Source organism: Rhinolophus ferrumequinum, chromosome 27, assembly GCF_004115265.2.
Source record: "Rhinolophus ferrumequinum isolate MPI-CBG mRhiFer1 chromosome 27, mRhiFer1_v1.p, whole genome shotgun sequence".
NCBI lineage: Eukaryota > Metazoa > Chordata > Mammalia > Chiroptera > Rhinolophidae > Rhinolophus > Rhinolophus ferrumequinum.
Genome location: NC_046310.1, coordinates 1,280,421 through 1,292,852, shown reverse-complemented (window position 1 = coordinate 1,292,852; position 12,432 = coordinate 1,280,421). Strand labels below are relative to the sequence as shown.

At 40.8% G+C, this 12,432-nt stretch overlaps 1 protein-coding gene across 4 annotated transcripts in view; it reads left to right on the top strand.

The window, feature by feature from the left end:
- Nucleotides 1-12,432, top strand: part of CAMSAP2 (calmodulin regulated spectrin associated protein family member 2) — a 64,915-nt gene that overhangs the window by 36,037 nt on the left and 16,446 nt on the right. For 2 of the 4 annotated variants that reach the window (XM_033099463.1, XM_033099462.1), the window contains exons 5-8: nucleotides 1,353-1,385; nucleotides 4,182-4,323; nucleotides 4,636-4,775; nucleotides 11,483-11,573. In XM_033099463.1, the coding sequence (XP_032955354.1) occupies nucleotides 1,353-1,385; nucleotides 4,182-4,323; nucleotides 4,636-4,775; nucleotides 11,483-11,573 (406 nt within the window). The remainder of the gene's footprint in view (nucleotides 1-1,352; nucleotides 1,386-4,181; nucleotides 4,324-4,635; nucleotides 4,776-11,482; nucleotides 11,574-12,432) is intronic. The other 2 variants (XM_033099466.1, XM_033099465.1) reach the window with 1 other exon arrangement.

Genomic DNA, 12,432 nt, shown 5'->3' with positions numbered 1-12,432 from the left:
TGATGTATTAGATTTCCTAGTAGCATGGTTTTAACCTTTGCCTAAGAGTGCTATAGAAATTAGATTCCTCCACCAGCTGTATAGGTCAGTAGTCTTGTGCATTTGGACAGAAGACTCTACAAAGATTTGGGTTGGTGTAGACTTCATAGGACTTCTTAAGAACATTTCTTTTAAAATATTTCAGAGAAAAAAATGGAAGATAAGTAGAAGAACCCTATCTACCCTTTACCCAGATTCATCAATTTCACATTTGCTCGTGCCCCCTCTCTCTCCGTGTGTGTATATATATGTACACACACACACACACACACACACACACACACACACAAATGTACGTTTTTCTGAAGCATTTGGAAGAGGTGGCATACATCACACCCCTTTGCCCCTTAATACTTCAAAGTATATCCTAAGAACAAAGCTATTCTCTTACGCAGCCACAGTGCAGGTAATTTAATGTCAGGGTGATACTTTGATCAGACTTACCGCCTACATTGCAATTTTGTCAGTTGTCCCAATTGTACTTTATATATTTTTTCCAGTACAAGATCCAATCCAAGATTATGTAATGTATTTAGTTTTCGTATCTCTGGTCTTTTTTAAACTGAAACAGTTCCCTTCGCTTTTCAGTTTTGTTCATGACCTTGACATTTTTTAAGGATACAGGTCATTTTCATAGAATACCCCTCAATTAGGGGTTTTCTGATATTTGCTCACAATTAGATTAAGGTTGTGCTTTAATTTAGACGGGAATACTGTGTGTAATAAATTGTGTCCTTCTCGTGGTGTTCTGTCCAGAGGCACATGGTACCCATTTGCCCCACTAGATGACGTCAGTTTGAATCAGTTAAGATATTGCCTAGTTTCTTGACTGCATGGTTGTTATTTTTCCTTTTGTAATAAGTAATTTGAGACTGTAAATATCCTGCCCTCGTCAGCGTTTCCCCTCACTCTAGATTTCGCATTCATTGATGATACCAGCTGAATTCCATTTTACTGTGATGATGGTCACAAAAGGATCATTTTCTAACTCCATCCTTTCTTCTGTGCTGATTAGGTAGGATTCTGTTACAAGCAAGTCTGTTCTCTGTCTATCATCTCTCTATTATCTGTGTGAATTTATGGATTCTTATTTAATGGGTTGTCATCTATTTCTGTCCGGATATATTTATAATTTAAATAAACCTATATATTCTAAATGAAAGTATTAATTAACATTTAAAAAATGTTGTGGGAACTATAGACTTGGAATGCCACTATCAGAAACTTGACTGTAACTTGTTAATTGAAAATAATTCTGATGAATTTTCCCTTTACCTCTTGCTTTCCCTTTGTTTCTGCTGCTTCCTCTGAAGTCTCCTTCCAAATGGTTTTGGAAACTGGTTCCAGTAAGTTTGCCCAGCTACTTCAATTTTCTCTCCAGAATTGTAATCATAGTATTGTTTCTGTCTTGCCGATACAGTCATTTCATGTAATTCTGTTAGTCACTACATAGACATTGGATTTTCAGGTATTTGATCTTAATGTAAAATAGAACGATAAAAAAAAAAATCTATCCAAGATTTGGATTAGAAGCTTTAAAAATAATTTAAAGTATAAGCATCCTTTTGATATAATCTTGTCTATATTCACAGACCATCAGTAACTAGGTTAAAAAAAGTATGAATATAGATTCTCATTAGTTTTAATAATTTTAGTAAAAGTGAATATTAATTGCATGGTAAATTATTTGTATTTTAAAATTATCTTTTTGAAAGAATCATTTTCTTTTCAGCCTGAATTATAGGGGATACTGTGTGTGATAAAAAAGTAACAGATTCTCTGTATCTTTACCAGTATTGGATGTAAACTATATTCAATTCTTATTGGACTTGAATGGTTGATCTTTCAGGATTAAATCTCAGGGTGAGACCACTTAAGAAGTATTTTACACCCTCAGAAATAAAAATAGAACTTAGAAATACAACATAATGTTGAAAGAATGTGTGCTGCCCCTTTTAAATGCCAAATTTCTCCTCTCATGGGAAGAACAGGGGCTGTTTCCATGCAGTGAGTTGACACAGCACATAGCACGTTCAAGTCTAAGAGACTGTGGCTTCATGTATTGCACGTGACCGTCCGGGAGTCGCTCACGACTTCAAGATGAAAGTTGGGTTGCCTGATGCAGCTCCAGCATGTCACTCATAAGGGTCTGAATGTCGTTCTGAGCTGTAGACGTTTACTGCTAAAGCTCAGTAAAGGGGTGTGTGTGTGTGTGTGTGTGTGTGTGTGTGTGTGTGTGACTTGTGCAGAGGGCTACTTGGCAGAGAACAATAGAACAAGCACACAATCCAGTTCTCTCCGTGACCCTGGGCGCTCAGCTCAGTCCAGTGCAGACTGCAGGCTGAAAACAGGCTAGTGCTAGAGGTCTGGGGAGTCTGGGGGCAAGCGCAGGCAATCTGGAGGATTTCCAAGGACTACTTGGTTCTTAAAGAAAGTAGTGTAAGGATCTGGAACTGTGCTTACCAAGTGTGAGAAAGGAAGCCTAGGGCTGGAAGCACTACTGGTTGATTTCTCTGGTTCTCTCCACTTCCCTCCCTTCTCTTCTCCCCTTTTTTATGGTTGATTTTTTAATTGTCTACTAGCAGCAAAGTGAGGATGTTTTCTAAGGACTGTGCAAAAATCGTCAATTCAGAAATCTATATAGTGCGTGTATGTAATTTTTTTCTTAATATAGGTACTCTGTGAGTTTGGATCGTACTGTTAAATGTAGATGTCTAGCCGGCACCAGTTAACGAGAGCCAGCTTCTCTGAAAATCTTCAAGAGCGAAAACATCCCATGGTTCTTGTTCTGGGGTAGCCAGTGAGAGAGAAACAGGAGTAACTGTCTCCTTCTTCCTGAAGACATGTGCTTTTCCGTGGCTGCCATTGAAAGGAAATCTAGCTTCACCACCAAATATTAAATGTTTCTCTTTCAGTACATTCTTTTTCTATTTTTATTCTCACTAAAGTATTTTATTTCATAATTATATTTTAAAATATAGAGATGACCAGTTTAGATGGAGTTAAAAGAAAAATTAGTTTTGATTAAAAAAAAACTATTTGAAGAACAGTAAGCAATATAATCATATATTTTGCTAATAAAATACCTGAATATGCATCATCATCACATCTCCAGCGTTGCTTTTCCCGGCTTTAGGAGAGCTGAGAGCCGGTGACAGGCATTTCCTGCTGTGTGCCCAGTAGTGTACATAGCACTTTATGTCCGGCATCTCGTTTAATCCTTCAGTGGTCTTATGAAGACAGGTACTGTTAGTCCCATTTTACAGGTGGGGAAACTGAGAAAAGAGAGTTTAAGTAACTTGTCCATGCTCACAGAGCTAGTAAGTGGCAGCACCAGGGTTGGAACCTGGATTATCTGTCTCGGGAGCTTGTTCTCTTACCCACTAAGTTTCACAGCATGCCTCGTTTTTAGAGAACTGTTTTATAAATGTCTATCCAGTCACACTGAGCAATCTTTAACAACCGAAAGTCTCTCCTGTTTTCTGAGGGGGAGCCAAAACCCTTATACTTGCTCTGTTACTGGTTAATGAAACCTCATTTGGGAGGGTTTTTCCAGTTGCAGCGTTGTTGCACTTGACTGGCGTTTCTGTAACGTGCCAATGATAAGCCAGAATGTCTTGGGGGTGTTATTGCAGTTCCTCAGAGTCATGTTTCTAATCCCTGAATTTCCTTTAAGGGTGGTCTCGGATTCTTCTCCTTGCCCCCGTTTTGATAAGTTGGGTGTTCTTTCTGCCGCAGCAGGACTCTTGCAGTTCCCTAGGAGAACCAAAGTCCAGAGGGGGCCACCATTATCCTAGAGGAATTGTCCTGGGCCCTGAGGGCTGAGCTGATGGTTTGGGTACAGAGTCTTCAAGACCAGTTCCTGGTGCTTCTTTAGTTAAATACTTGGGCTAACTGTCATTTCATGTAAATTAGCCGTGCAATGTTATATTAAGTGCCAGCTTCAAGATGCAAGTGCTGCTGCCATGTTTTTCACTTTGTTCACGTAATTCTGGCGTTATTTAGAAAAGAAGGGTGTTGGTGAGTAATTCTCATTTCTCTGGACATATTTTATTCGTGAAACATTCGACCACGGTATGTAGTTTTCCTGTATGTTGTTTAGTACTTCTTTATTTTCATCTCTTTCTTTTTTTATATTGTAGGCTCGTTATAGGAAAGAACAAACATTGCTTAAGCAGCTGCCTTGCATTCCGGTGGTAGAAAATCTGCTGAAAGATGGTACCGATGGCTGTGCTTTAGCTGCTCTCATTCATTTTTACTGTCCTGGGGTTGTCAGATTAGAGGGTAAGTGCTCCAGGGAAATATTTCTGAACTGTAGATAGATGGTAACAAATGTTTAAGACAACATTTAATAAATAATAAGGCTTTCTTAAAAAGAACACTTATGTATACTCCTGAGGAGGATAGTTGAGTAAGGTAGTGCTTGGTTCCTAAGTCTTTCTGCATGATGCTCACCGTATTTCTCTGTATGTTTGTTAAAACAGATTCCACCTAATCGTGTATTTGTACTAAGTCGCTGATTATGAAATAGGTATGAAATGTATGTATTATCGAAATTAACCCCAAGTCATTGCCTTTCTCTTTTCCTATTTGAAGATATTTGTTTGAAAGAAACCATGTCTTTGGCTGATAGCCTGTATAATCTGCAGCTGATTCAAGAATTTTGCCAAGAATATTTGAACCAGTGTTGCCATTTCACCCTGGAAGATATGCTCTATGCTGCTTCGTCCATAAAGGTACATTCAATAATTCTCCTTTCCTTTATTTGGTTTAAAAACATATAATTAGATACATAAGTGGTCTAGCTACTTTAAGCTTAAATGAACTGTAATATCAGTCAGAAGAGCTTTTGGAAAAAAATAGCTTTTGCTTTTTCTGTTTATTTTATGTTTTTTAATACACTGTTAGCTACAGGTTTTTTTTACAGTGTAAAGCTAACCTTACAGTCCTAGTACAAAATACATCTGTTGTCCTAATGTTAGCAAAACAGGCCAGGCCATTCAGTATTCCGCATCTCAGATGCTAACACACAGTGGTGGGAACATGAAGAACTACCGGTCGGTAACCTGCAGCTTCTAGCCGCTTTGTGGACTGTGTCTGGGAAGAAGGAGCCTCAGGTCCCAGCACTGGACACGAGACCTAGGGAGGCAACGGCTACAATCGTCTGGAAATGAACCACCTGAAAAGGTCCATTGTATGTGCCGCTCCCTTGCTGCTTGTCCCTTCCTTCATATTGTTACACTGCCTGTTAGCGCTAGGCCACTGCCCACTGCCCTTCTTTCAAGACTCACATACGCGCACCTAGTAGTGGTGGTGACAAATGAGTGAACAAAAGCAGGATCCCTCTCCTTCTAGAACTTTCCTCCTACTGGTGAAGACACGTGGCTCAGGCAGAACAGCTTCGGAATAGCAGGTTGAAAAGCAGCTGCTTGTTCCAGAATTTCATGGCAGGGATTAATCCTTGGTGGTTCCTCGCAGCCCTGGCCACAGAACCCCTTTATGTCTCTCACACACCTGCCCAAAGTTTACCACTTGTGTTTCCAGGTTTCAGGACTAAATAGTCTTACCGTAGGTTTTTACGTCTGCCTGAGAGGAACAAGTTTGTCTCAGTCCTAACCGCAGCTCCAGTGCCGACCTCAGCAGACACTGCCGTGGACCCATCACAGTGGTGCCTTGTGATTCTTGAAAGTTTTACTCTCCAGTATCTCTGTCCTTCACCTGTTCCTGGATTACCACACGGTAGAAGGTAGAGCCAAGGGGAAAGGCATTGCTAAGCTAAACCACTGTTTTTATTGACCCAGAATACTGCCCACTCCCCACTATCTGATGTAGCAAAAGAAAAACCTTGATTAATTTAACTTTCTACCTTGCCATTTCTGTCAAAATACAAGTTGGGGAACATGAGCTCCATGTCTATCTTGTTAATGCCTTCTCTGGCACTTATCTGTTAAAAAATTTAAATACTACGTCTGTAATCTCAAAGGAAAAAATGATCTCATTAGATACGTTGAGACATAGATTTATTACATTGTTTAAGTTGTATACCCTGGACTTCCAATAAGTAATACAGTGTTTCCCCAAAAATGAGACCTAGACAGACAATCAGCTCTAATGCATCTTTTGGGGCAAAAATTAATATAAGACCTGGTTTTATTTTACTATACTATAAGACTGGATATAATATAATATAAGACCAGGTCCTATATTAATTTTTGCTCCAAAAGACACATTAGAGGTAATTGTCTGTCTAGGTCTCATTTTTGGGGAAACACGATATATAACCCTGACGTTTAGGTTAACTTAGTCTGAGCATGATCCAGATATAGACATTTTCTTAAATCAGGCATATTTAAAATAGTTGTCGGGGCCGCCGGATGGCTCATTTGGTTAGAGTGTGAGCTCTGAACAACAGGGTTGCTGGTTCGATTCCCACATAGGCCAGTGAGCTGCGCCCTCCACAACTAGATTGAAGACAGTGAGCTGCCGCTGACCTTCCGGAGTCGCAGCCAGATGGCTCAGTTGGTTGCAGCACGAGCTCTCGGCAACAGGGTTGAGGGTTCGGTTCCCACAGGGGATGGTGGGCTGCGCCCCCTGCAACTAGGGGTTGAGGACGGCGGCTGGACTTGGAGCTGAGCTGTGCCCTGGAGATTGGGGGATGGCGACTTGGAGCTGGTGGGCCCTGGAGAGGCACACTGTTCCCCAATATTCCCCAATAAAATTTAAAAAAAAAAAGAAGATAATTGTGTACAGAGAAGCCATTGCTCACTGTCTGCATTCTCTGCTCAGTTATTGGAACCACAACTTTGTCTTCCACTGACTGTTTTAAGACTTGAAGCCTTCGAGAGGTTTCCTGGCCCGTGTGCACTTTTCACTTTAATGACAACCATTTATGTGGGTGAAGGAAGTGGGCTGTGTCTTCCCGTCTGTGTGGCAGTGGAGACTGGCATGTCCTCTCAGAGGGCAGTTTGACATGTTCCAACCAGACTGGGAGTGCACAGAAGGCAGGATGAGTGTGACCCAGGGCGGTGATCGGTTGGAAACAACTCATCGGAGCAGGGACACAGCCTGAATATTGTGTGATACGGCTGAGCTGTTGAAGGGAGGAGCTAGAGGTGTTTTTGCTGATACAGGAAGCTCTCCAAGACGTTAGTTTTTTAATCTCCAAGGCATTAAGTGAAGAAAGCAGGCAGCAAACATTATATATAGCTGATGTAATTGATATAGCATTTTTTAAAAAATCCTTTTTCTTTTTTATGTAAATCTATATACATATGGAGATACATGGGAAAAGGTCTATAGAAGATAAACACAAAAACTTTAACAGTGGTTTCTTCTGAGCGTGGCATTAGGATTTGGGGGAGAGGAGTTAAAGCATATTTTTACTTTTTGTTCTATATTCTATATCTGTACTTTGTATTGTTTACATTGTTTAAGAGTGTTACTATATAGCCACATGGCTGTCTTAACTAAAAGGAGGAAAGAAGAGCTTGGAAATGAAATTGATTTGGTGTCATTCCTGGAATATAGTAACAGATTTATTGCTGTTTAATCACCATAAATTCAGAAAGAAATGATCTTCATAAGGTTTAGTTACTGGGAAAATTCTTACTTTGCTGACATCTTGTGGCCAAACAGTACAATTGTGTTATTAGGATAATTATCTTACCAAGGTGCTTCAAATATTTTTTCCAGCTTTATTGGGATATAATTGACATATAACATTGTGTAAGGTTGAAGTATTCATTAATTAACACTTTCATCATGTCACATAATTACCTTTTTTTGGGGGGATGAGAACATTTAAGATCTCTTTTAGCAACTTTTAAGTATGTAATACAGTACCGGTAAATACAATCACTGGAGCCCAGAACTTACCCACCTTATAACCGGAAGTTTTCACACTTTGACCAACATCTGCCCATCTCCCTTTCCCCCAGGCCTTGTAACCACCATTCACTCGACCCTGTTTCCATGAGTTTGGCTTTTTTAGATTCTCCATATAAGTGACGTCATACAGAATTTGTCTTTCTTTGACTGACTTCACTTAGCACAGTGTCCTCAGGGCCCCCCCATGTTGCCGGTGGCAGGAGTTCCTTCTTTCTTGTGGCTGAATAACATTCCATGGTGTGTATGCACCACCTCTTCTTTACCCACTCACCTGTGGATGCCCCTGCCCCTTCCCCTGTCCCCCCCCCGCCCCCCGTTGCTGCCATGTCTTGGCTTTTGTGAATAATGCTGCAGTGAACGTGGGCATGCAGAGAGCTCTCTGAGATCCTATTTTCATTTTCTTTGAGACTATACCCAGAAATAGGATTGCTGGGTCATAAGGTAGCTCTAGTTTTCATGTTTTGAGGAACCTCCGTACTGTTTCCCACGGCGGCTGCGCTGATTTGCAGTCCCACTAGCAGACACAGGTCCCTTTTCTCCACAGCCTCGCCAGCACTTGCTGTCTTTTGTCTTTTGCATGACGGCTGTTCTGACAGGTGCGAGGTGATGTGGGGCTCCGATTCGCAGTTCTCTGGTGATTAGTGGTCCCGAGCACCAAGACCCTTCAGATACTAATTACTTCCCTAGCAACAGACAGTTACTGAGCACTACACAGTGTTTTCCCGAAAGATACAGGCAGCTTTCAGGTAACTGCTAGTAGAGGGGAACCAGCACCAATACTTTCAATGTAATTTTACACTTTGGCTTTAGAAAGTATACAGTAGAGATAAATATAAAGAAAAAATATAAATCACAGTGATGTTATCCAGAGATATTCCCTATCAGCATTTGATGTTTTGTCAGCTCGCCTTTTTTGTTATGCATTTATTCAATGCATATTTATTTACCATCTATTCCGGACCAGGCACTGTTTTAAACACTGAAGACATAATGACGAGCATAAGCTTTGTCCTTCTAGACCTGATAGTCTGGAGGGGGAGGTGAGGAACCCTGTAGAATGTGGCATTAGATGCAGGTGGAGAAATTTAAAAAGGGACCCAATCAGGTGCCCACTTGGACGTCTGGGAGCCCATGGTCATTTCCCAAGAGCAGGGAAAGTGTGTTCATTTTGAAAAGTTTGTTTGGCTTAATAAGCTAAAGAAGCAATTTTGTTCTAAATAAGAGATGAAGAGAGTCTGAAATCAGAGTGATTATGATGAAGATGGAGAGAAGTGGGTGGATGCAGAAAAATTTCGGACGCACACTCTGCCCTGCCGGCTTTGGTGATGAACCAGATATGGGAAGGGAGAAGGGAGGGGCACGGGGATGAGGCCTGGGTCTCTGTTTGCGCAGGGGGATGGTGGTGCCGTTCAGTGAGGTGAGACCGGGGAGGATGAGAGGGCTGGGGAAGGTCACTAGTTCAATTCTGGGCACTTGAGGTGACCTTGAGATGTCCACGAGAAAACGCTCTGAAGGCCATGGCATGTGTGAGTGCACTCAGCACAGTTGGGAGTCACTTGGTAGCTGACGGCCATGGGTGGCGGTTTGCAGAGGGGCATGGGGAGGGAGAAAGCAGGAGGTCAAGTGAGGCGAAGACTGAAGGCTGCTGATTTAGCAACATGGTGAGTCACGGGTGACCTGAGCGCCTGCCGTGTTGGGGGGGCGATGCCCTGGGTGCTGGACCCGGTGGACGCGGAGTCAGAGGGGATGGCGGGTTGTCAGGAAAGGCCCGCATCAGAGGAGTTTGTGCAGAGGGAAGAGGCGGGGCGAGCAGAAACTGGACGGAGAGGAGTCCTGAGTGACGCCTTCATTTGGTTTTCAATGGGAGAGATTTGAGCGTGTTTAAAAGCCAAGTAGGCAGGAGTCAGTTGAGGGGAAGAATAAATGTACAGGAGAAAGAAAGATAATTAAGAATGTAAAGTTTCTGAGAAGGTAAGCAGTAATGGGATCCAACACACAGCCTTAGGGATTAAAACAGTCGCTTTTCTTTTTATAAAAAAGTCACAAAGTTTAATTACTGCTTAAAATACTGTGTGTTTGGGGGGTGGCCGGTTGGCTCAGTTGGTTAGAGCGCGGTGCTAATAGCACCAAGGTTGCCAGTTTGATCCCCACGGTGAGCTGCACCCTCCTTAAAAAAATATAGTATGTGTTGTACATAAATGTTTGAATATTCTGGTAATTTATAGTAAAAGCGAATGCTGCAAGTAGGAAGCCTACCAAATGCCGTTCACCACTGTTCCTTATTCTCCATAACACTCCAGACTCCAACCACCTACACGACAGGTCCACTGAAAGGTCTGCCAGCATCTCAGCGCTGATAGCTTATGATGCCTTCCTTCACAATCTCCCCATTTCATTAAATGGTACTATCACTTGTGAAGACAAAAACCTGAGACACCCTGGGTTCTCCTCTTTCCCTCACTGCCTCCATACACAATAGCCTTCTGGAACTGCAGGTAAAAGAGGGGTGTCTGAAAGTCACCACCTCAAATATGAGAAAACAGAGAGCTGAACGCTACACGAGGGTGGAGACTTGGGAATCGTTCATAATTAACAGGGAGGAGGGAGGCCAGGCATTGAAAAACAGTCCTGTTTCCAATGGTAATTTTGAAAACTGAAATTTAATATAAGACCTCCCTCATCAAATATTAATCAGTTTGAGAGTAACAATTTTATTAGATGCTAAATACCCAGAATTTGAAAGACGTGATTTATTTTAATAATTATTTCAATAATTATGAAAACAGATTATGTATAGTTTTTAACCAGATGCCCTACAATTAAAATAATTCTTCATGTTTAAAGCTTTTATGATATATGCCTTTAAAGGTACAAGCTTGTAGAAGAAATAGGCTCTTGAGGACCCTCTTAATCCCTTTAATTTTAAGCTGTTTTAACAATTATTCACATTTCCAACTAAAAATAGAAGGCAAATGACATTTTGTCTTATCCTTATTAGTAACTTTTTAAAACTAAATAAGTACATTAAACTGTGTGAATGTTTTTGTATATTTCAAATTTATTAAGAATTAGTCATAACAACCTAGAGTCTCTGTTACTTAGTGCTTGTTTTACTGTTGAGTTTAGCATTATCCAGCACGTAGATGTAGTATTTTTAAACTAGACACCTGATTACATTTTGGAAAAATTTTTAGGGATCTGGAAAGAGCTTAATTATTCTTTTGTAAACAATAACCGGTCTTAGAGTGTCAAAGGCGGTTTGCATACTACCTTTGGAAGAAGAACCCCTTATGCATTACCTCCAAGTTCTGCACGGTTAGTGGTATTAATGCTGCCAGACAAACCGGACCAGCATTCTGGAACAGTAGAGAATGTGAAGAGTTGTTGTAAATTTTACCTACAGACGCTAATATTCTAGTCTAGGTTTAACAGCCTATAGTGGATATACTCCAGTGATGGATGAATACATCTAATCCATGTTTTAATGGGTAATTGTCACTATTTTGGGGTCCAGTTTCACCTGATTGTTCTTTCCATTTCTTACCTCTCTTCACAGAGTAATTACCTGGTGTTCATGGCAGAGCTCTTCTGGTGGTTTGAAGTTGTGAAGCCGTCGTTTGTGCAGCCCCGTGCGGTGTGTCCACAAGGTGACCAGTCGCTTACGTTTACGCGTTCAGACAACAGGCAGCAGGGAGAGTTTGTCTCGTCTCACCGCTTCTTTTAGAGGAAAGCCTCCCAGTGGTTCATGTTCCAGCCAGTAGGCTTGATCAATCCCAAATATTTTAATATTTAAAGCCACTAAATTCTCTATGAGACACAAATGACATAGGAGAGGAAAAGAAAATGGAGAGGATGGCTCTTGCATTTGAAGCCTGATCTTGTAGAACTTTTAGCTTTAACTGTTTGTTTACTTTTTCTCTTTGCATTTTTTATCCCCATCTCTACTAGATTCTGAGCTTTTATTCCCTATTAGATTCTGAGTTTTTAACATTGTTACCAGGAATCCACTCAAATTATGGCTTGGTTTTAATCTGCCATTTGAATTTGGCATTAAACTATATTAAAAGTGTGTATGTGTGTGTGTGTGTGTGTGTGTGTATATGTATATATATATATACATATACCTAATAGGTTTTGTGATTGTTACAGTATCATGATCTATTGATTGTATATAATAAGAAAACTAATAATAGAGGGGTTATTATAAAGACCTCTAGAAATAAAGAATAAAAATCTTCCTGCATTTTCTCTAAAACGAAACAAATTTTCCACTGGCTTCCATTATAAAACCAGAGGTTTATTTCTATAGGGAAAGAATGGTCCTAAGTTACAAGTTTGTCCCACTAGAGAAGTTCTTCCAGCATAACTCTGGGACCAGTTTTTTCCGCTGCCAATGGCCGTCCTTCCCAACACAAAACGTGATTATTGGGCATCCCAACTGCTTAGCTGCTTTCCTTGGCTCCAAATTTTAGTATTTTTCTCACCAATACCCTTATTTCTCCCCAT